This window comes from Lepidochelys olivacea (genome assembly GCF_965140295.1).
Source record: "Lepidochelys olivacea isolate rLepOli2 genome assembly, chromosome: 3".
NCBI classification, from domain to species: domain Eukaryota; kingdom Metazoa; phylum Chordata; order Testudines; family Cheloniidae; genus Lepidochelys; species Lepidochelys olivacea.
The window spans coordinates 95,264,176-95,289,169 of record NC_140413.1 but is presented as its reverse complement, the minus strand read 5'-3'; the positions used below and the strand labels follow the sequence as shown (position 1 = coordinate 95,289,169).

Genomic DNA, 24,994 nt, shown 5'->3' with positions numbered 1-24,994 from the left:
TACTTGTTTCTGCTGGTAACATTTAACTTGTAATGTGCAGAAATAATGTATTCTAGAGTGTCATATTTTCTGCTGGCTCCAACTGCCTACAGAGATTAAGGAAAAAATCCTAGTGAAGGCAAATTTTGCAAGTTCAGAGTGTATTTTATATATTCAATTTCTTTAAGGACTTTGCATATGTTGTGTCGTAAGCGTTGCTGTAGGTTAGATAATCCATTCAGAAATCTTGAATGTTTCTTGTTGGGAGTTATCTCAGTTAAATAGTTTGTTCAGAAATATTCATGTCAGATTGGATCTGCCTCCGATATGTCATGGGGTCAATTTAGGTTATCTGCTGTATATTGGGTATATGAACATTTTTGAAATAAATTACTGTGTGATCCACTTAAACCATTACAATGGGAAAACCAAACAAAGACTATATCTGAAACACAAGGATTTCCTTGGATTTTGACAGGGATGGGATGGGGAGGCAAGCAATGTATTTGAATAATTTGAAGTCAGTGGAGCTATGGTAGTTTACACCAGTTGAGGATCTCTTAACAGTCCGCAATGTTTGAACCTGTGTGCATGATTCTGCTAATAGCATAAAATTTATCAGTCTATGGGCCTGATTCAGAAATGCTATGTGAAGCTACGTAAAATATGCTCTCCTTACACTGCTCTAGAGCTACGTACACATGCTGGCTCAGATCTACAAAGGGATTTAGGCTTGTATGGCCCAGTTTTCGGCACCACTGTAATCCACAACTGCCCCATTCAGCTGCTGCCTAACCCTGTAGGTGTCTAAACTCACTTGTCCAGCTATACCGAAAAAAGGACAGGAGATGTTTGATGTGGTTTTAACAGGTTGCGACTTTATCATTAGATGGGACTATCTGGCAGATAAAAATGCACAGTGCAGGTAACCCCAAGTTCATTCAATAACCACTTAGGGGGCTTCTGCCACTGCCCACTTTTTCCATCTAGGTACCCCAGCCAACCCATTCCTTGGACCTTACCATCCACCTGCCTTGTAGGAGGGTTAAGGTGGGCTATAAGACAGGGGAGTTGGTTCACTGCTGTACCATTCATGGGAGACCTAACCTCACTGCCCCTCAGCTCCATTCCTTTAACCAACACCTCCTTTTTAAGTCCTGAACCAAGCCATATATCTGGTCACTGTATCCCTTCTCTATGGAGGACCTGCACTGGACATCCGCCCTACACTTACATCATGAGTTGTGACATACAGTCTACCGCTCTTCATGCCACAAGTCAACAAAGCCTTCCCTAACCCACTATGGCAAAGGTCAATCTGGTGGTAAGGGAAAAATTCTTTCTCAGCCCCCCTTGAAAAAAGGGGTGGCTAATGCAGTGCCCATAGCAGGTCTTACCAAACCTGGTATTTCAACACCTAAAGGGGAGGGAAGGTGGATGCTGCCTCTGCCTGCTCTGTGTAAAATGGGGCTTCACACACAGGGCTTCCCCTTTTAAACACTGGTGTCTTTTACCCTTTTGCATCAGTTTGAACTCTCTCCCACTGCCTGGCCATAAAGCACTGTTCCTTTCATTTGGCCAGCCAGAAAAATCCCCCGCCCCCTGCTTAAAGGTGCAGTGTGGTCATTAGTATCTTAATTTGTGCTGTAAATGTTCCCTGGGCATATAACTTCCTGCCTCTGGGCGTGCGCACTGGTGCCTTACTGTAGGGATCCAAATTCCTATCTCAGGCCTAAGCCCCAGAGCAACCACAAACTGGGGGGAGCTAGGTGGAGGAATGCCTATCTTCCCTTCAGGGCCCTGTCAGGTAGTCATGCTTCGAGGTTGCCTAACTCCACACAAAATGACCAGGGAGAGGAGGGGACCTCCCTTAACTTCTAGCCTAGTGCTTAGGGCAGTGGTTCAGAAAGTTTTTACTAAGATGACCCACCAGCTGTGTTTCATCTCTTTTTGTGAACCACCATTATGTACATGCATCCTTTACAACTCTAATCTTATCCTGGTGTGGAGGGGAGGCCCTGAATGGAGGGGTGAGAGGGAGAAGTTGGAGAGTGAGCCTGACTAGCAGTCACCCCACAGTCCTGTCCTGTCCTGTCCTGCACGACTGGGCCTGCCTTCCCATTCCAGGCATTGAGACCTGGCATACAGGTCACAGTGACACTCAGATTTGGCTTGGCCACCTCTTCCTCATGATAGAGGGAGTGGCTGGGCTAAACCTGAGTGGTACTATGGCCCTGTGCACCAGGTCACAATACTTAGTGTGTGGAGCTGGGCCCAACCCCATAGTTCAGAAGCCGCTGCTTAGGGTTGCCAACTGTCTAATCACACAAACATCCCTGCCCTGCACCCTGCCCTTCCCGTTATCTGAGGCCCCACCCTGCTCATTCCATCCCCCTTCCCTCCGTTGTTCGCTCTCCCTCACCCTCACTCACTTTCACTGGGCAGGGACAAGGGGTTGGGGTGTGGGAGGAGGTGCAGCTCTGCTGCACTGCCAGAATTTTGGTGCCTAAAATCTCCCAGTTTGGCTTCAGTAGCTTCTGGGACTTAGAGCCTGATTCCCGGAGACTCCCAGTGAAACCGGGAGGGTTGACAATCCTACTGCCACTGCAGGGCGGGTTTGCTCTCCAGCTGGCTCCCCTTGCCCTGGGGCTTCCCCTCTGCACCGGGCTGGGAGACGTGTATGTTTGAACAATGACGGGTTAATCCAGCAACGCTTCTAGAATTTCCCGTGAACCACTGGTAGGTCCGGGCCTGCTGTTTGGGAAACACTGGGTTAGGGTACTCACCTGGGATGTGGAGACCTGGTTCAATTCCTCTTTTTTCTTGACGAGCAGAAAGGATTTGGATAGGGTCTACTGCTTCTCAGGTGAGTGCCTTAACCACTGGGCTACAAAGCATTCTCACACTTTCTGTGGCCCATATAATATTTAATTAAAGTGGAGAAGCTTCAAGAAGAGAGACAGAGATCCACATCAGAGTGTCCCATAGTGTAGTGCAGTGTTTCTCAACTTTTTTGTGCTGGCGATCCCCTTTGAACTTAAAAAAAAAAATTGGGACCCCCCCATACTAAGACTTGAAAAAATTGTGACCCCATACCTTAAATAGCATTAAGTAAATTATAAATAATACTGGCCCACTAGTGTTAATAAACTAATATTTAAAACCTATGCAAATAATTGAAGGTTAGAAAACAAATGCGTGTGCCAGACAAAGTTTATTTTTACATAGAAAGAAACTATAAATTCACTTTTTACAAATTACAAGTCTTACAGAGTCCTTCAATGAAACACTTGTGCTTTTGTACCAGCTAAATTTTTATGGTGGGTTGAATTAAAGACAATCAGCAGCAGGTCATTTTCCACAGATTATTTATTTAATTGCTTTTCTTTATTGCAACCATCGATGGGAATCACAATTCACATAACTATGACGTTGTGAACAGGATTAAAACTTTCAAAGCTTCAGTTACAAATTTGAGAAACTTATGCTTCTGTGCCATCCAAAATATGCACATGTCTTTTGAAGGAAATGAACACTGAAGCATTTTATCAGATGAAAGCTTGACCAGTTATCTTGCAGGCTCCCTGTGAGTTCGACAGACTCAACTACTCTTTTGTTGAACCAATTAATTATTCACCTCCTGCCAAGTTCTTCATCGTCAGGTGGGAAGTAATCCCGGAGCTGCTTATTAAGTTTAAATATATGTTCAATCATAATGGTTTTAATTGTTTAATGTCCACACTCTTGTCATCAGCAATCAGTTTCATGTACTCACATCTCAGAGGAAATTACTTGAAGTTTTCACTCTGAAGCTGAGCAGACCAGGCTCCAAATTTCTTTCCAAAGAAGCTTCTTTCCTTGTCTCTCAACACAATTATGTTTTTGTGTGGTCCGTGAAAACTCATATTCAACTCATTCACATGACTGCTAAGTAAGTTGACTGAAGAACCCATGGTGGGTCACTGAACAATTTAGCAAAAGGAGACCCGAGATCCTGTAGGAACACAAGTACTTCAGCTCGCAATTCACAAAGTCTGCTTAACGCTTTCCCCATGAAAGCCCTCTCACTTCAGTGTGCAAGAGAAGAATTTTATGAAGTGCACCTATTTCACACATAAAACTGCAAACAGGCAAGCTGATAGAGGCTGACTTTTTATGAAATTCACAACTTTTACAGACTCGTCAAGCACCTGACACAACTCAGAAGGCATTCCTTTTGCAGTGAGTGTTTGCCGATGTAAAAAGCAATGGGTCCAAATGGCATGAGGCATAATGGTTTCTCATCTCGAAACAAGCCCGCTGTTCTTGCCAGTCATTGATTTGGCACCATCATTGCATAGAGCAATATGTTTTCCCCAATCTATTTCAATATATTTGGTAGCTTCAACAAACAGGTTAAATAGACATTCACTAGTTGTGTGGCTAGGCAGTGGTTTACAGAAGAGCACGTTTTCCTCAATGATAGCATCTGAATTATATTGAACGAAAGCTAAGAACTGTGCTAAGCCTGAAACGTCTGTTGATTCATCAAACTAAACATAGTTTTAACTTTTCTTTCAACTGCTCATGAATGTCACCAGCCATTTCCTTAATACGCCTCGAAACAGTATCTTTGATAAAGGAATAGCTTTAAGCTTATCTGCCTCTTCAGGCCGAGCAGGCTGGTAAGCACAGCTAATGCCAACAGGAAGTATGAGATTCTCAGCTATTGTATATTTCTTACGTGTTTGGGTAATATGAGAAGGGACACGAGATATGAAGCTTCAAGAGCATTCTTACTGTCATTACTTGTATTCCAAATCAGTGTTTGCTGTCTTTTCAAGCTGTTCAGTTTTCTCTTAAAGAACTCAAGAGGCTTGTTCTTTAATTATGGATGTTTACTTTCCAAATGCCGAATTAATTTAGAAGGTTTCATGCTTTCAGCACTTAGCACTTCACCACCCACAACACAATAAGGTTTATTTTCAATTGCTGTAAAACCGTACATTGAAGAGCTGGAATCGTATTTTCTGCACTTCATCTTCTTTACTCCTTCATTCTGTGAAGTACTTGGTTGAGCTGTCTTTAAAAATTTATCCATTGCACAAGAAGGTCTCGCTGAAAAGTGTGCATACAGTACTACTTGCTAGCCACGAAGAACAACAACGCTGTCTGGACGGGAAGCAGCATGTGGTTCTGTGAAGTTATATGTTTGCTTGAAGCAGGGCCAGCCTTCAACTTGCTGGGGCCTCACAGAAGGCACATGTGAAGATCTTCGGAGATGGAGCCAGTATTGGGCACCGAGGTGTATTGACCCACAGGCTGGGTGGCCTCCTGAGGTGAGTCAGGGGGTGGAGGTGGTGCTTCCTCCCTAAGCCCCTGCTGCCTGAAGCCAAAATTCTGCTGCCAGGACTGAAGCCCGAGCCCGACTACCTGGGACTGAAGCCTGAGTCCCACCGTGGCGGGGGGGGGGAGGGTTGAGCTGCTGCTCAAGCTTCACCTCGCCTTGCCTTGCCTCATGGGGGCTGACAGTCTGAACCCCACTGCAGGGCTGACAGCTCGAGCCCGAGCCCTGCTGCCCAGAGCTCACAACCTGGAGCCCGGCCACTGAGGGGATCACAGCCTGGCTAGCTGGGACTGACAGCCCCAAGCCCCACTGTGGGGGGCTCAAGCATGTAAATTAGCTTCATGGGGCATGGAGTCATGCTGGCCATGCACTTTCAAGGCCCCTGGGGTTTGTGATCCGCCAGGCTGCAAAATACTGGTCTAGTGGTTAGAACACTCACCTGAGAGGTGGGAGGTCTCTGTTCACATTCCTTCTCTTTATCAATCAGAGAGGGAATTTAAACTGGGATCTTCCATGTCCAGATTGAATACCCTAACCATTAGGCTAAAGGGTATAAGGGTGTCATTACCTCTGCTCCCGGCTGGTGTAGGTGGAGTTAGGCAGGTACCTAACTTATTCTTGCAAGAAATGGTGTAGATGCCTAAACTGTCTGACTTCAGGAGAGGAGTTCTTGGCTGTGGATTGCATGCAGACAGAGGTGCCTCCCTGCAGCCTGGACCTGTGTGTCTCCATGAGAGAGGTGGGGCTTAGGATACATCCCTCTCATCAGCATCTCCCATGTCTGGCTTACGCGGCTCCCTGCCTAGTGTCCTGGTTTTGTGGATTCCATTCTTAGGCTACATCTGCACTAGGAACGAGGGGAGTGATTCCCAGTTTGCTATCCTCATGATAGCTTGCATTGAGCTAAAAATAGTAGTACTACAGGCAGAGCAAGCAGCAGCGTAGGCTAGCCACCCCAACGCCAACTCACCTGAGCTCTGTGGGTATGTCCTGAAGGCGGCTAGCCCATGCTACCGCTGCCCGTGTTACTGTGGCTACGCCACTCTTTTTAGCATGCTAGCCTAGATGAGAGCTAGCATGAGTATGTCTACATGAGCTGGGAACCAGATCCCTAGCTTGTAGTGTAGACGTAACCTTAGAAGCCTATCTCTACCTGTGCATTTTATAGGGAGACTAGGCACCTAAGTCAGGTTTGTGGTGTTCCAGCAATTTTCTAAGCACTGCAATGCCTAAGTCTCTTTGTGGATCCCCATTGCTCTCCCTGAGTATATCTACACTAGACTTAGCTTAGGGGAAAGCATAAATGTATCTTGGAAACAACTTTTGGGGAATTGTCTGCACTAGACTTTATCAGTGTGTTGCCTACTTTTTGTTAATTTGAGAAAAAAAGGTCTGGTGTAGACAATCCTGTACACGTAAGGAAGTCTCACTTGATCTAACATGCTGAGGAGCAATCACAAAAGCAAGAAGATGTAAGTTAAATTAGGGTGGGTGTTACTTTAACTTATAATTTTTTTCTTCTGTAAACATGATGGGGTAGTTCATCCTTTGTATCCTCTCATGATTAGAGATAGTCCCTACATGTGAGGACTGAGAGACAGTGATGAGACTGTATGGAGCAAGTTAAATACCTTCTGTCCCTGTTGTCCTTAATTTGTGGATAGATTCAAAGATTTCATGTCTCTAATGGTGTCCATTAACATCTTTCATGTACATTAAATTATCAAAAGAACTGTAAAAACAGAGCCAAAAATGCACTAGAAGCATTTTAGAAGCACTAGAAGTTAGAATGCACTAGAAGCCATGTGTAAAACTTGTCGACAATAGCAGTGACTGGGATAAAAATACTGATATAATTGCAGGAAGAAAACAAACCAAACTCAGTTGTAACAGGAGTCTATAAATTGGGTGATTTCTTTGTAGTCAGAATTTGGAGGCCTATAGAACAACCAAAATGCTCTACATATGAAGACGGGAAGTACAGGGTCATTGGGATCTTATGGCAATTTATCTTCTTACTCTGCATTGATGAGTGGTAATGATGCATATCTAAGCCTCTGCTACTCTTTAATAGGTATTTCTACCTCTTTGCAGAAAGAATGAGTGCTGATTTGAAGGCAGTAGAGACTGGTGATATAGCACTATTATGCTTTTTTCTAAACCTGGCACAAACTCTATTTTAGATAGCAAATACTGCTTGAAATTGACGGATAGGTATTGATTCTCAGCAGTCTGTGGACAAATCTGTGCAGCTGATCAATCTGTTAATGGAACATAGAAATTTATCTTTCCCATTTACCCTATTAAGCAATGCACATGATTTTATGTCCTGAACCAGTGTCTATTGAAGACAATGTGAAGACTCCCACCGACTTCAGAGAGCAGTAGATTGGGCCCTTACTGTCCAGTAGATGCAGTATGTTTTTCCTCTGTCTCTCTGTTGGATTAATTTTGTGGTGAGTGATCTTGTAATTGGAAACAGGAAAGCCAAACCTAGCCCTTAAGTAAGGGAATGCACCTCCCATTGACTTTAGTAGGAGCTGCACCTGCTCACATCAGGGATTAATTTGGTCTAGTGTCTGATATCAGTTTCACATTCCAGGAGGTGTGCTCATATTACACTAATGCAGACAGTCTACATAGTCTTAATGGGTTTACCAAATGTCCACTTTGATATCACTTGTTATTTTTTCCCAAATGTTAGCAACCAGAACCTTGATTTTTGGCGGGAGGGGGAGATCTGTTTTTAAAGTCTGTATAATATAAATGTTCTTTGTTTGCCATGACTGTATTTTTGATACATGAGATTAAATCAAGTATAAGGCCTATGGCACTAGTATAGTACCAAAGTCACAGATGAAATTTTCTACAGAAGAAATGGCACAGTATTTTGTGGGCTGACAGGAGAGCAGACAATTGCTAAAACATTAAGACAAGCAAGTGTAATCCCCACACCTCCTGAGTGTGGTGTTCTGTCCCATCTAGTGGCACTTAGAGAGAGAGTGATTAATGAGTCTGCTTTACAGCTTTAGCTAAGAGCCAAATGGCTTTTAGCTCATGCAGTAGAGGCTCGTGCACTGAGGTCCCAGGTTCGATCCCGCATGCCGACAACCAGGGTCTGTCGGTTTTACACAAGCATTCTCCAGTCCAGTTCCTAAATAAGTTAACTTCTAAATTATGTAGACCATAGGTGCTGACTCTTATTTTTCCTGATGGAGGCCCCACCCCACTCCACCCCTTCCCTGAGGCTCCGCCCTCTCTCAGCCTCTTCTCACCCTGCTCTGCCCCCTCCCCCAGATTTTCCCCCGCCTGCCCCTCACTCGCTGCTCTCAGCCCCTCCCACAAGGCCCCCCCACCCGCCCGCCACTGGTTCCTCTCCACCCTCCCCCAAGTGCCTCCCGTCAGCCACTGAACAGCTGATCGGTGGCCAGCCCCAGGGCCCTGCTGAACACCTGTGGCTGGTGGTTGCAGAGCACTGTCTATTTTTTCCTGTGGGTGTTTGAGCCCTGGAGAACCCACAGACTCAGCACCTATGATGTAGACTGTGGAACAGGGCTGTGCTTTGTTCTTTGGGTTATACAAGCCCTCCAAAAAAGTGGAAGATGCCGATTTTGGGGAAGGAGATATTCCAGTGTAAATACTGGAAAGCACACAAAAGGTAATGTTGTGAGGTATTTCTGAATTTGTGTTTGTTTTCGTGTGGGCAAGACAAGTACAATAACAAGCTGCCCATGATTTTTAAGATTTGATAGTGTTGGAATAATTCTAGGATCAGTACATTGAGTTATTATAGAAAAGTGAGGTAAAATGTAGTATAGCCTGTCCTGATTGGGATGTATAAATTAGAATACAATAATCAACCATTCAACATTAATTGCAGTTTTTAAAAGTTACTTGAAGACAGACCAGTTAAACATTTTGATACAGCTGCATTCTTTGAGTTTCCTATCACTGCATTTCACTCTTTCAATCAAAACAAGTCCCAGGCAATCAGTTAATTTAAATTAATCAGTAAAGTTTGCCCATTATGGTATAATATTATATCCTTAGTCATTGCTATGGGCTCTGACCCTCAATTCTGGAAACTTATCTCTATTATATGTTATAAAATCTAAGCATTATTACCTGTTATTCCAATGTTAATGGTGTCCTGGGCCTATCCAAACTACAGAAAAACTACATTCTCTCCCCAAAGGAACTTGAATTTTAAATATACACCTAAGTGAATGGAATTCATATTTAACATGAAATGTCTGTCTTGATCAATCTAAGATGTTTATTTAGTTTCAGTAATTATTCAATGTTTATTAAATATAATCACAAATGCTTAGTAAGAACATTTTTATTGAAATTCAATAACTCTTTATGTATTTTTATATAGTTTTACATATAAACAAAACAATTGATAACTGTTTTACTATATTTAAAACTGAATCCTTATTGTAGGCACTTAATATTAAGTGTGACCTTTTGCAAGGTATTTACAGTGTAGAATCCATAATAGTTAATGGCAGGAAGATCTTTTTTAAAACAAGGATATATTTTTTTCCTACTCTTAGGAATGAATAAAAAGCTATGAATTATAGAAACAATAGTACACACTGAGAATAATGCTTTGTATATGGACAGAATTTTGTCACATATGATTCCAAATATACAGCTTAGAGATCCATGAATCTTTAATATATCTTTATAATTTATTTGTTATTTTTATTATAATTTATTTTCTTTATTGCTATTTGAGAATTCCCCTCTCCCAATAAATAAACTATTAATTGTGTTCTTTCCAGAAATTCGTAAAGACAAGCCTGACAGACAAGAAAAACTTGAAAAACCAGCACCAAAAGGTAATTACTATTTATATATGTGTTTGTAATAGATAACATATTTATTAAAATTATAGTATATTGCAGGAGCATTCAGGAAGTTCCTAATCAGGATCAGGGGCTTATTGAACTATGCATTGTATGGCCACATATAAAGACATACTCCTTGACCCCAGTAGGTCCCAGTCTACCTATTCATCTGTCTCTAAATATAATTACATAAAAACCTACATTAAAAGAACATTAGGGTTGCATAGTCAAGCACTCAGAAGTTTAAAAATTGTCAAAATAAAAATTGCCCAGGCAGCCTTGATTTGGTCTCTTATATATGTATTAAAATTCAGTTTTTACTGACAAGATCCTATACTATGTTACAGGAAAGACAGATGTCCTACTCTCAGTTCTTACGGCCATCACCACAGTGTTCCCTGGCAGCCAGAAAAGTCCTGTTCAGATTCTGCAGCCCCAGGCTGGAGCATGTTCAGTGCAAAGAAATCTTTGGAAAATGTTGCTGTCGGCCTCTAACAAACCTATCCGGAGCATGTGCAAGTGGCAATTTTCAGAGGTTTATAACTTGGCCAAATTTCTGTGAATTTTCATGGAGAGAGTAAAAAACACTTTTCTGATAATAGGGAAATTTCTCTGCCAAATTTCAAGTCTCTCTTCTGAAGCATGTGGAGGCATTACAACTTCTCAATAAAAATGGTTGTAAGAATTGTTTATTATGGGCAAAAAATATATTTTTCCATAATCTCATTTTTGAAACAACTGAACCAATTTTTCAGTAATTTTCAAAAACAAATTCAGCCCGAAACAGACACTTGGCATGGAAAATTTCAGCCCAATATTTAAAATCTGGGAAAGCCAAAAGCAACTGAAAAGAGGGTCTTATAATGAAAAGTATTAGGCAACCTTACACTGTTAGCTCTGCCTATAATTAAACATTTTATTCAAATCTTTTCTGAAACTACTAATTGCAAAGTAAAATACAGTTACTGTACTTAGAAAAATGTATTTTAAGGAAAGGAAATAATCTGAGAACAGATCCAACAAAGCACTAATTCTGACAGTAGTGCCTTAACAACACAGTGATTTAAGGAATGATGTCACAGTATTTATTAATTAGCATTAGCTTGTGTTGTCCTTCTATGGAATATACCCTTGTTGTGGGGCACACTCCCTAGGAATGATATAACTCAAAATATCAGAGAAAGGCTGTATAGTAAGAATACTGAGAGCATCCATATAGAGTTTTCCTTTACAAGACCATTCTGATTTATGAAAATAATTCAATCCAACTCTGATTTGGAGTTGTGATGAAATAATGGGTGTACAAAAACTGAAGATCTTTTTATATGACATGGACAGGAAACTCACTAAATTTCAAATGCATCAAACTCAGAAGCTGGGTAAGTGCCCTGGTAACACCTGGCTCATAGAGAGGAATTCTTTTGCAGAACACAGAGTAGCAGTATGCAACTATAGCAAATGAAGATAAACCAGATAACATCACAGGCTAAACCTGTCTTTATTTTAAGAAACAAATGTTCTTATGTTCTTACGCGCTGATTAGGCCTCAATTGGAGAACTGTGTCCAGTTCTGTGTGCCACATTTCAGGAAAGATGTGGACAAATTGGAGAGAGTCCAGAGAAGAGCAACAAAAATGATTAAAGGTCTAGAAAACATGACCTATGAGGGGAGATTGAAAAAACTGGGTTCTGTTTAGTCTGGAAAAGAGACAATTAGAGGGGACATGATAACAGTTTTAGTTTTCAAGTACATAAAAGGTTGTTACAAGGAGGAGGGAGAAAAATTGTTCTTAACCTCTGAGGATAGGACAAGAAGCAATGGGCTTAGATTGCAGCAAGGGCGGTTTACGTTGGACATTAGGAAAAACTTCCTAACTGTCAGGGTGGTTAAGCACTGGAATAAATTGCCTAGGAAGGTTGTGGAATCTCCATCATTGGAGATTTTTAAGAGCAGGTTAAATAAACACCTGTCAGAAATTGTCTAACTAATACTTAGTCCTGCCATGAGTGCAGGGGACTGAACTAGATGACCTCTTGAAGTCCCTTCCAGTCCTATGATTCTATGTTCTTACTTCTCATTCTCCCGTACCTTCTTCCTGGGACTTGATGTCCCACTCCCATCTCCTAAGGACTTTAAGGGAACCAGGGCTTTTCTCTCCCTCATCAGCCCTTTTTAGGATCCACCAGAATGGGCTGTTGCCATTTTCCCTCTGGCTCCCAAAGCAGAGAAGCAGGAGCACAGTGACCACTCCTGCTCTCACTGCCAGCAGGCTCTACTTGGGTGGGATTGAAAGAACATCAATAATCCTTAACATGGAAGCTCATAACCACAATATTAGGCAATGGGTATGTTTGCTTTTTAAGTAGAAATTATGCTAAGGATTATGAGGCTACCTCAAATAAAGCCAAGTGTGAGAAGTGGGTCTTTCTTTATTCTCACTTCCTATGATGACAGTGGAATTTTTACCCTCTTCATAAGATGATATGTTAGGACTGAGGAGAAGACATCAGCCATAACTTGGCAACCCTCTGAATAAGAACATGCTAGGAGTTGGCAACCAGCTCCACTTGAACACCTGTTGGAGGTATCCCAAGGGAAAAGAGCAAGAGGGCTCTCACTTTAATTTAAAAAGGGAGGAGAAAGAGAGGTTCTGAAGTTGTATGCACAGCTACAAAATCCAAGACTGTAAATTCATAAACTTTTGTTAAGAATACACTGCGGTTCACAAATGAATCTGTCCTCAAGCCCAAGTCTCAGTTCAAGTGGGTTTCACATTCAGTGTGACTTTCGCACAAATCTAATTTTAAGCTTCATTAGAGGGCTTGTCAACACAGACACATTCAGGAATGTTAAGATGAATTAACTAAAGGTGTTGAAGTTAAAGCATGTAAATTAAAGCACAGTAAACCCTTGTGTGCACCTTCTCATTCAGAAGTATAGTGGCCTTAGTTCACTATATTGTAATCTTGAAGAAAGAAGCTATAATGAACTAAGGCTGCTTTACTTCTGAATGGAGTGTCCACACAGAGGTTTAATGTGCTTTAACTTCACAGTTTTAGTTAATTCAGCATTTCCTGGATGTCCCTGTGTAGACAAGCCCTAATTCAGTTAATTGGCGCAAACATTCTCTTCTTCATCAGTACTACACTCATCACCCTAAGTCTTACTGAGCTGAGAACTATTTTTACTTTGCTAAGATATGGAATTAATGCCTCCTTAATCTCTTTTTTCCCTTGCTCATTTTGGGCACAGAAATGTTACCCAACACTCTCTCCAACTTTTTAACTGAGCAGACTAAATTTGACTCCCCTGCACTTTCTTTTTTCATTTGGTGCAGATTAAATATACTATCAGATGATTAGTGTTTTGGAAAATATCAGAAATGTGCTCCTCACATCTGTTTTTTATTGTCGGTGAAGTGGGTAGCAATGCCTAGAATAGTATGTAGTTAAGGAGTCTTAACACTTTCCATTATAAGCTCCTGTGCTCAATTTCTTATAAGTTTGCCACACTTTAACCATTCAGGATGAAATTTTCCATGCTTGCTCTCTGCCCCAGTCTAAATTTTCTTTTAAAGTTTCATCAAAAATGGTTAAGCAATTTCAAAAAATGAGACTAGGGACAGAGGAAATGTTGTCAGTATTATTAAAAACACATTCCAGCTGTTTTTCTCAACAGCTCCAACATCTCCATGGTTTGGGATTTGAAATTTGGCAGGAGGAAAATAAAAAGTGCTTTTTTTCTATTCACATGGAAATCAGCCAGATTTGCCCAAACTATGGGAAATCACAATTTGTGCCAATGCAGCAGAACTAGTTTTGCTTTTGCTTCTTAATTTTCGGAATATATTGTGCACTGGATGAGTTAGGGATCTTGTCCTCACCTCCTCCCCCCAAAAAAGGATGTGATCATATAATTGAAGACCATATGATAATGGCACATGCACAAAGGAGTTTAGTTAAGGCTGTACAGTAAGGCTTAATGCTGGCTTTTTTTAACTTCTGAGGGTTTGACTTTGCAACCTTAATGTTAGAGCTGATCGAAAATCTTTTAAAAAACATTTGATGGAAACCAGACAGGCTGGCCGGCCAGACAGCCTGGTTTCCTCACAGCTCATCAACCTGCCTCCCTGAGCTCTGCAGCTTCTCGGCAGCCAGGCTGGTGGGGAGCTTGAGAAACAGGGCTCTCTGGGTTTCCAAGTTCCACAGCTCTGTGGCAGCCAACCTATCTCCCCAGCTAGGGAGCACATTCCTTGGCAGAAGTGCTTAGATTTGGGGGTCCTAATGTACGTTTATTATAGAGATGATCCTGAATGCTGAATCAGGATTGCTGAAACATATCTGGATCAGTAATCTTCCCAAAGTTTTGTGGGACCTGCTCAGTGTTTCTGTTTTGGGCCTATATCTACTGTTCATAAGCTATTACCAAACACTACATGAAAGGAATGTTAAAATTGAAAAGTCAAGAATTCAGTACACAGGACAGATGGTGCTCAGGGAATGATGTATTAGGGATGTGTAATGAAGGAGACTGTCTGTGGGACCTCCTTTGTGGCAGAAGTTGGAAGGTGAGCAAGTCAGGGAACAGCAAAAAGAAAAACAATGGTGTTGAATCTCACAGAGCTTAGTAAAGTCTCTCTCTCTCTCTCTCAACCCCCAGTTGAAGTTGCTCCAGTCTGGATAAATACTTAACTAGTCATTAGAGTAGAGGAATTGGACCCTGGCTCTCCCATGTGGGTGCCCAAACCCCCACGCTACAGAGTCAGTCTCTTTTGTTGGCCCAATGACTGTTTGAGTATTTATCAAAAGTGGACCAGATTCAACAAGAGAGATTGAGAGACACTTATACAAGACTATCCCATAGCCCGGTGGTTAGGGCATGTGCCTGAGAAGTGGGAGACCCCTGTTTGAATCTTTTCTCCTTGTCAGACGTAACGAGAATCGAACCTGGATCACACATCTCAGCTGAGTGCTCTAACCACTGGACTAAAAGCTATGAGGGAAGCCGTAGCACCATCACCACCTCTTCCTCTGGTCTTTCTTGCAAAAAATGGCTTAGCTGTGTAAATCCAGGAGAGGGTTCCTAGTTGTGGATCCCAAGCATAGTTAGACACCTCCCTGCAGTTTGGATTTAGGTGCGTTACTCCCAGAGAGGGCAGAGTTTAGGACACAACCCTCTCATCGGCATCTGCTATTGGCTAGCATAGGCAGGAAGCTGCCTAGCTCACTGGTCTTTGTGGATCCCATTCTTAAATGACTAGCTCTCCCCATGCATTCTATATGGAGCCTGGGCACCTAACTCAAGCTTTGTGAAGTCCAGTCATTTTTCTAGGTGCTACATGTCACACAATACCTAAGTCCCTTTTTAGATCCAGGGCTCTATCATAATCCCTAGGCACAAGCGGGCCAAATTAAGATTGCACAGGCAACCTTAAACCTGGCATTTCCCAATTTTGTATACAGAAGTGCTGTATATAAATCCAGATGTGTCTCCCAGTAGCATAACTGCATTGCTATGCAAAGACTCAATCTTGATTTTAGCACCTGCCCAGCCCTGGTCAGACTGAGACTGAGAGCTTTGTTAAATGGATGATTTAAGCATGCTAGAAGAGAAGGATACTCACATTATTCTAGTCTGACTCCTGCTAGTGGTGAAAAAATGTGGCACCAACCCATCCAGGCCTCCATGTCTGTAGAACTTGAGATATTGTATGTAATATGGCTTTGAGGCCTCCCTTCTAAAGTTGAACATGAGAGATTCCATAAAAAGCAATGAGTTTATTTTAATTTGATTAATTTATGAAAATGTGACATTTAAATGTATTAGATCAAAAGGCCTCAGTGGAGTCAGGTGGCCTGACTGCTGCAGACCTTCATTGTGATTGAGGAGTCAAAAATGCCTCATCACCACAGCCCTGGAATGTGATCACTTTAATTTTGGCAACACCTGCCCTTCCCAGATAAATTTGTTGCCTGAAGTCATAGCTCTGACCGTCTCCATATGAGGTAGTGCTAAACTCTACAAGCTGAGATTACCATATTCTGAGGCTACTGTGATACCAGCATGGAGGATAAGACTCTCAGACTAATTAGAACATTCCTTCAGCTTACTGTAAAAAAAACCCAACAAATTATGCTTATGCCAGCCTTCCACAATGCTTTTCCACATTCCAGGCTACGTGCCCAGCTTCATCAAACTACTTTTAATCCCTCACAAAGGAGCCAATTTGTCTGCACTCCCCCCATTTACCTTGCGGCCTACAGAAGCATACATATTTTTCATTTATGCTAAGGTCACTTTGTACCACTCTGGTAATGCAAAAGGATTTTAAAATGGGCATAAATTACATTCATAACTACTTTAAGGATCCTTTATGCAGCCTACCATGAGGTGTACGTGGGCCTTAGTGTAAATCAGAAACAGGCCCTCTCTGCATAATTTGTGTCTTTGTACTCAGCATGTCTCTTTCAAGGTTCATTTTGGTCTCTGATGCCAAAACATGAAATAGGGAGATGCCATAGGGAAGTGGAGTGAAAGGGGCCTTTGTGAAGGATGATTTGTCTCCTATATACATGTATGACACCTTAAGTAGTCTTAATAGGTCATATGCAGCCATTTCATTGATGGCTAAAAAAACACATGAATGGTCATCACCCTGTCTACATAGTTCAGCTATTCTTTCTAGCATTTACAAGGAGTGTCATCAAATGAAAAAAGCTCATGCATCACAGAGGATGAACAACCAGTAGGAAAGCTGTCAGTAGCAGAATTGTGCTGACTTTCTCTCAAAAGCTGGCAGCACAGCTCTATGAAAAGTTGTGCACCTTAATTGAATTTGCTGCTTTTTTCACATGCAAACATCATGCAAGAGCATGTAGTCCTGTTACTGCTTCAATATCCTTACCCCTGCCAAAAGGGGTAACGACAGGGGACACCACCTTACTTTTTCTTGTTACATGACTGAGCATCCTAAAACACACACTGAATCCCAAAAGCCTGTGAGAGTACATTACTTATGTGGTTTTCAAAGCCACGTAAGGGATTTGGACACCCTGGCCCAGATCCATCAAGACACTTTAGCACTTCAACCCCAGACATAGGCATCTAAGTCCCAGTTTTGGATCCACTGTGTTCCACTGAACTCTTGCCAAACCCACTAGGCACCTAAACTCACTTGGCACCTAAGTTTTTAGGATAAAAGTTCCCTAGACACCTATGTTTCTCCCTTTAGGTGTGTGCCCTGCTGCCTCCCTCTAGGTGTCTGGATGTATATCTCCTCACTAAGCCTCAGAGTGATTTCCCCCTCTGAAGAAAGATGGACATTAGTCTGCCTAAGTCACATACGGGCCCCAGTCTGGTAGCTGTGCTCAGAGGTTGCCTACTGGATTGGGTCCCATTCAAAATCTGGCTGGAGGAGGAGGTGCCAGTGCCCACCTTTAAAAACTTTTAACATCGTGAGTAGATGCTTGCTTGGGATGTGATAGATGTGGGTTCAATTCCCACATCTCAGAAGAGTGCTCTAACTTGTGAACTATTGGATAGTCTGATGTGGGGAATCCCTCCATCTCCCTTGTGAAAGCTTTTTCCCTGACCACCGGACTACAGAGTCGTTCTTTTGCTTGTTCTCTCTCTCTCTCTCTCTCTGGCCCAAATGACTGTTTCACTATGGATAAATACTTAAATAGTTATTGGGCCAGAGAGAGAGTGAGAATGACTCAGGGGTTAGGCATCCACCTGGGAGATGGAAGGTCCAGGGTCCAATCTCCCTGCTCCAACCACTTTTATTATTTATCCACATTCACAGTGGAACAGCTTCAGCATAAGAGATTGGGACAGTCAGCTGTGGGGCCGCCTTGTAGCTCAATGGTTAGAGAACTCTCCTTAGGATTTAAACAGGGGTCTCCCACCTCTGGCAGACAGAGGAATTGAACCTCGAGCTTCCACTTCCCAAGCAAGCGCTCTAGTCATTGGGCTAAAAGTTATAAGGTGGATGGCAGCAGCTGCATCACCACCACCTCTCCTCATTCCTGCAAGAGACTCCTAAGCTGCCTGAGTCCAGGAGGTTCCTGTTCACTAAGCAGAAATAGACACTTCCCTGCAGCCCAAATTTAGGGGCTGTCTCCCAACGAGGAATAGGATTTAGGACACACCCCTCTTGACAGCTGCTCCCATTGGTTAGCTTAGGTGGCTCCCCAACTAGTGTGTGGGCTTTTGTGGATTCATTCTAAGGCACTTATCTTTCCTCATTCATTGTGTAGGGAGCCTAGGTGCCTAACTTCGCTTTGTGGATCATGATATTGTTCCTATGATTTTTCTGGGCACCTAAAAGTTGGATCCCATCCTCAGTTCCCGTTCATTATAGTGTAAATTGGGATTCCAAATCCTTTAGGTGGCTTTGAAAAGTCCTCTACTTCTTCCCATTACACTAGTGAGTAGTAATAAAAATTGTTTGCTTGTTATTGACATTTTATTTGCTAACATTTTCACATGTGAGGAAATGATGAAATTAGGGAACATTTGCAACAAACATTTGGTTTAACGAAATACGCACTGAGTCATGATTTTAGGAAGAAATATTTAAACAAGAAAATCATGTCATTTGTGCTGCTTCTTAGCACTTCTGATAAAGTAAAATTTGCTAAAAAATAATTGCGAGTAGAGCAGGGCAGGAACGTATATGCATGCAGAAGTGACAAATCATCCACTTGGCATGACTCTATTTTAGTTTTTGCCAGAAAATTGAGGTGAGGAGAGAAAATGTCTCTTCCTTTTTCCATAAAACACCACCAATTTAGTCCTTCATGGGGGTTTTGTGGTGGTGGGCATTTTTACATGCAGTTCTTTATGAGCTGGGATACTATGATATCCAAACTCTTGATATCCAAACTCTTGTGGGTCAGCAGCTGGCTATCTACAGGCATCAAGTCTCTCTGCTAAAGGAGGTATGTGCAGCTAACTGTGTTTTAAACAGCTATTCTTCTGATGTTATGTTCTTATTACAGACGTGTATCCTTGCTAATCCGTCTTTGTGGTTGAAGTAACATCCAAAAATAAAGAACAGCTTGGAAGGCAATGTGTGAGCCATTTTCTGTTAAGAATAGAAAGTGCTGCTGTCAAAATAGTTTCCCACATTGGGATCTGAGAGCAGCATGCTTATGCAATGGAGCAAAACCAAATCCTGCAAATGAGATTAAGCTGAATAGTCAGTTACGGTGCAGATACACGATCCAACAATTTTCACAAGCATAAACAGGCTCATTTGTTAGAAAAAAAGATCCATATCTCTGTTGTACATGTAAGCAAATAGGAAAATTTAAGAAAGATTGCTGTTATATATGAGAAGCTAGCATCTGTGATTCAGAGCTGAAATCCATTAGCGTATCTTGCAAATACTTTCCCTTTATCATTTTGAAGGAATAGTTAGATTTGTGGCGTATGTAACAGAGATGACTATGTCGCTATTTTGTATTTCTAGTAATTCACAAAGAGAAACCTGAAAAACAAGAAAAGATTGAACGGAAGGAACAGCCAAAAGGTAGGTGTCCAGAGCTTGAGATTGGCATTCATCCTGGCTCCTCTTTGGTCCAAAATAGCCTCATCTGTTGATGTTCAGGGCAAAGGCCATTTGTTTTTGTGGAGGGAGGAAGTATAATGAAGGATGACTCTATGGAGAGTGGAGATTTTAAAGGACTTTTGGATATATCAACTATCTATATGGTTTTATTGAACATAAAGGCTGAGATCGTCTTCTTCTTATCATATGTGCAGCATTTCTCAGGTGGCACGTGACCAGGACTCATCACTGAATTTGATCCACTGGTTGGATCATTAGCTTCCCCAGCCCAGGCCGGGTACTGATGGCGAGTCCAATATGAATGCTGATGGATTGATGGATGCTTTATGTTGTTTTTTAAACTTATAGAATATAGCAGTAGGGATATACTACCAACCACCTGACCAGGATGGTGATAGTGACTGTGAAATGCTCAGGGAGATTAGAGAGGCTATGAAATTAAAAACTCAGTAATAATGGGGGATTTCAACTATCCCCATATTGGTTGGGTACATGTGACCTCAGGACGGGATGGAGAGATAAAGTTTCTTGACACCTTAAATGAATGCTTCTGAGAGCAGCTTGTCCTGGAACCCACAAGAGGAGAGGCAATTCTTAATTTAGTCCTAAGTGGAGCACAGGATCCGGTCCAAGAGACGAATGTAGCTGAACCACTTGATAATAGTGACCATAATATAATTAAATTTAACATCCCTGTGGTGTGGAAGACACCACCACAGCCCACCACAGTAGCATTTAATTTCAGAAAGTGGAACTATATGGAAATTAGGAAGTTAGTGAAACAGAAATTAAAAGGTACAGTGCCAAAAGTGAAATCCCTGCAAGCTGCATGGAAACGTTTTAAAGACACCATAATAGAGGCTCAACTTAATTGTATACCCCAAATTAAAAAACATAGTAAGAGAACCAAAGAAGTGCCACTGTGGCTAAACAACAAAGTAAAAGAAGCAGTGAGAGGCAAAAAGGCATCCTTTAAAAAGTGGAAGTTAAATTCTACTGAGGAAAATAGAAAGGAGCATAAACTCTGGCAAATGAAGTGTAAAAAATATAACTAGGAAGGCCAAAAAATAATTTGAAGAACAGCTAGCCAAAGACTCAAAAAAGTAATAGCAAAAAATTTTTTAAGTACAGCAGAAGCAGGAAGCTTGCTGAACAGCCAATGGGACCACTGGACGATTGAAGTGCTAAAGGAGCACTCAAAGACGATAAAGCCATTGTGGAGAAATTAAACCAATTATTTGCATCAGTCTTCACAGCTGGGGATGTGAGGGAGATTCCCAAACCTGAGCCATTCTTTTTAGGTGACAAATCTGAGGAACTGTCCTAGACTGAGGTGTCATTAGAGGAGGTTTTGAAATAAATTAATAAACTAAACCGTAATAGGTCACCAGGATCAGATGGTATTCACCCAAGAGCATAGGCGGTGAGTTCTATGGGCCCGCGGTGCCTGGGCACAAGGAATATTCCTGGCCCGGGCTTGGCTCCAGCAATATTTGAGGCCGTCTCTCTCCCTTGGCCTGACCTTCCGCCCCAGGCACTCCACCCTGCGCATCCCCGAGCGATTTAGAATGCCCCCCCCCCACCACCACCACTGGCAGCGCAGTGGAGCTGAGTGGCTTCCTGCCTATTAGCTTCATGTGGCTACTGGCCCATCGCTGTGGCCCCTGGGTGGGGTGGGTCTGGGTCTACTTGCACTGCTCCCACTCCAAGCATCCCTGCAGCCAAAGGGAAGCTGCGAGGGCAGTGCCCGGGGGTAGCAGAGCACGGAGGCTGCACCCCTCACCCCCTGCCCCAGCCCAGAGCCTGCACCCAGCAGTCAAACTTCATCCAGAGCCTGCATCCCAGACCCCCTTCCCCACCCAAACTCCCTCCTGGAGCCCAACCTCTCACGCCTTCTGCATCCAAACTCCCTCCCAGAGCCTGCACCCCTCCTGCACCCCAATATCCTGCCCCCACTCAGGACCTGCACTCCAGACCTCCTCCCCCCAACCCAAACTCCCTCCCAGAGCCTTAGGCAGGTGGGGGGGCAGAGTTTAGGGGTGCAGGCTCTGCATATTCTGGGTACCACCAAAATTTCTACAAACCTGCAGCCCTTGCCCAAGAGTTCTGAAGGAACTCAAATGTGAAATTGTAGAACTACTAACTGTGGTATGTAACCTATCATTTAAATCAGCTTCTGTACCAGATGACTGGAGGATAGCCAATGTGATGCCAATTTTTTTTAAAAAGGCTCCAGAGGTGATCCTGGCCATTACAGGCCAGTAAGCCTAACTTCAGTATCAGGTTTAAGAACAGAATTATCAGACACCTAGATGAACATGGTTTGTTTGGGAAGAGTCAACATGGTTTTTGTAAAGGGAAATCAAGCCTCACCAATCTATTAGAATTCTTTGAGGGGGTCAACAAGTATGTGGACAAAGGGGATCCAAAGGATATAGTGTACTTAGATTTTCAGAAAGCCTTTGACAAGTTCCCTCACCAAAGCTGTCATGGGATGAGGGAAGGTCCTCTCATGGATCAGTAACCTGGTTAAAAGATAGGCAACAAAGGGTAGGAGTTCGGAATGGAGAGAGGTAAATAGTGGTGTACCCCAGGGGTCTGTATTGGGACCTATTCAACATATTCATAAATGATCTGGAAAAAGGGGTAAACAATGTGGTAGCAAAATTTGCAGATGATACAAAACTACTCAAGATAGTGAAGTCCAAAGCAGACTGTGAAGAGTTACAAAGGGATCTCTCAAAACTGGGTGACTGGGCAACAAAATGGGCAAAAAAAAGATGAAATTTAGTGTTGATACATGCAAAGTAATGCACACTGGAAAACATAATCCCAAGTATACATCTAAAAGTATACATCTAAAATTATGGGGTCTAAATTAGCTATTACCACTCAAGAAAGAGATCTTGGAGTCATTTTGGATAGTTCTCTGAAAACATCCACTCAATGTGCAGCAGTGATCAAAAAAGCAAACAGAATGTTGGGCATCATTAAGAAAGGGATAGATAATAAGACAGAAAATATCATATTGCCTCTATATAAACCCATGGTATGCCCACATCTTGAATAATGCATACAGATGCAGTCACCCCATCTCAAAAAAGATATATTGGAATTGGAAAAGGTTCACAAAAGGGCAACAAAAAATGATTGGGGGCATAGATCAACTTCAATATGAGGAGAGATTAATAAGATTGGGACTTTTCACCTTGGAAAAGAGACAACTAAGGGGGGATATGATAGAGGTATATAAAATCATGGTTGGTGTGGAGAAAATAAATAAGGAAGTGTTATTTACTCCTTCTCATAATGCAAGAACTAAGGGTTGCCCAATGAATTAAACAAACAAAAGGAAGTATTTCTTGACACAATGCACAGTCAACCTGTGGAACACTTTGCCAGAAGATGTTGTGAAGGCCAAGACTATAACAGGATTCAAAAAAGAACTAGATACATTCATGGAGAATAGGTCCATCAGTGCTATTAGTCAGGATGGGCAAGGATGGTGTCCCTAGCCTCTGTTTGCCAGAATCTGGGAATGGGCTGTTCTGCTCATTCCCTCTGGGGCACCTGGCATTGGCCACTGTCAGAAGACAGGATACTAGGCTAGATGGATCTTTGGTCTGACCCAGTGTGGCTGCTCTTATGTTCTTATATAAATGGTACCTAGAACAATATATAGGTTTCTATTTCATTTGTACTATATACAGTAACTCCTTGCTTAACATTGTAGTTATGTTCCTGAAAAGTGCAACTGTAAGCGAAACAATGTTAAGTGAATCCAATTTCCCCATAAGAATTAATGTAAATGTGGGGTTTTAGGTTCTAGGGAAAATTTTTTCACCAGACCAAAGACTATATTTTTTATACACACACACACACAGAGTATAAGTTTTAAACAAACAATTTAATACTGGTACACAGTGATGATGATTGTGAAGCTTGGTTGAGGTGATGAAGTCAGAGGGTGGGATATTTCCCAGGGGATGCCTTAGTGCTAAATGATGATCTAGCAATTGGCTGAGCCCTCAAGGGTTAACTCATTGTTGTTAATGTAGCCTCACACTCTACAAGGCAGCACGAATGGAGGGAGGGGAGACAGCATGGCAGAGAGAGACAGAGACACACACCCTGTGTATGAGAGAGAGCGATGCGCATTGCTCCTTTAAGTATGCTGACCCCACTCTTAAGTACATTGCCTTTTTAAGTTAATCAGCAAGCTGAGATGGCAGCTGCTGCCAGGAAGCTCCCTCTGTCCTGAGCCCTGTTGTGTGTCCCCCCTGCTCTATGGAAGATGGGGAAAGCAGGGTGCAGGAGCAGGGTGGTGGGGGACACCCTGACATTAGCCCCCTTCTTTTCCCCCCTCCCCCACATAGCAAGCAGGAGACTCTGGAGAGCAGCTCCAAGGCAGAGGGCAGGAACAGCACATGGCAGTGTGGAGAGGGACAGCTGAACTGCCGGCAATTGATAGCCTGCTGGGTGGCTGGCTGCCGCACAGGGAATGGGGAGCTAATGGGGGGCTGCCGGTCCACCCCGGTTCCAAGCCCCCACCAGCTAGCTGCAATGGGCTGCTCTTCCTGCAAGCAGTGGACAAAGCAGGAGGCTGCCAAACGACGTTATAAGGGAGCATTGTGCAACTTTAAACAAGCATGTTCCCTAATTGATCAGCAACATAACAATGAAACGACGTTAACTGGGACGACTTTAAGAGTTCCTGTAAATCTAAGTGCTAGATTGTGCCTTTTTGCCCAGTCCTGAGCTAGGGATGATGAGTAGATTATAGCAGTAGCCCCTGGAGACACTGTGCCTCAACAACATCCCTCTGTGGAAGAATTTCTTCCTTTCTTCATTCTTGCACTGGGGGATAGTAATTTGTTATTGGCCTATCAGGGGTGCTGGAACAATTTGTATAGTGGGGGTGCTGAGAGCCATCGAACCAAACTGTAAACCCTGTATATGATGGAAACCACTTCAAGCCACGGGGTGTGGCAGCACCCCAGTGCCCCTAGTTCCAGCACCTATGTGGCCCATGCCAACAGCAAATTACAGAACTCCCTGTGTTATTGCCTGACCTGGATGTGTTGAGAAGTGAGAGACAGAAACCCATTCATAAGAATGTACTTTATTTTTATTTGTGAAATGGAAGCTTAAAATAAAACAAAGCATGGTATTATTATGCCCTCACAATTACATGTGTAATTAAGCAGAGGGTGATTTTATCATTAGTAGCCAATAAAAAATGTTGTTGTTTTTTTATC

At 42.5% G+C, this 24,994-nt stretch overlaps 1 protein-coding gene across 1 annotated transcript in view; it reads left to right on the top strand.

The window, feature by feature from the left end:
* The window catches only part of TRDN (triadin), a gene marked incomplete at its 3' end in the record, with an annotated part of 122,665 nt that overhangs the window by 78,786 nt on the left and 18,885 nt on the right, over positions 1-24,994 (top strand). The window contains exons 6-7 of the mRNA XM_084624930.1: positions 10,096-10,152; positions 19,638-19,697. Of these exons, the coding sequence (XP_084481056.1) occupies positions 10,096-10,152; positions 19,638-19,697 (117 nt within the window). The remainder of the gene's footprint in view (positions 1-10,095; positions 10,153-19,637; positions 19,698-24,994) is intronic.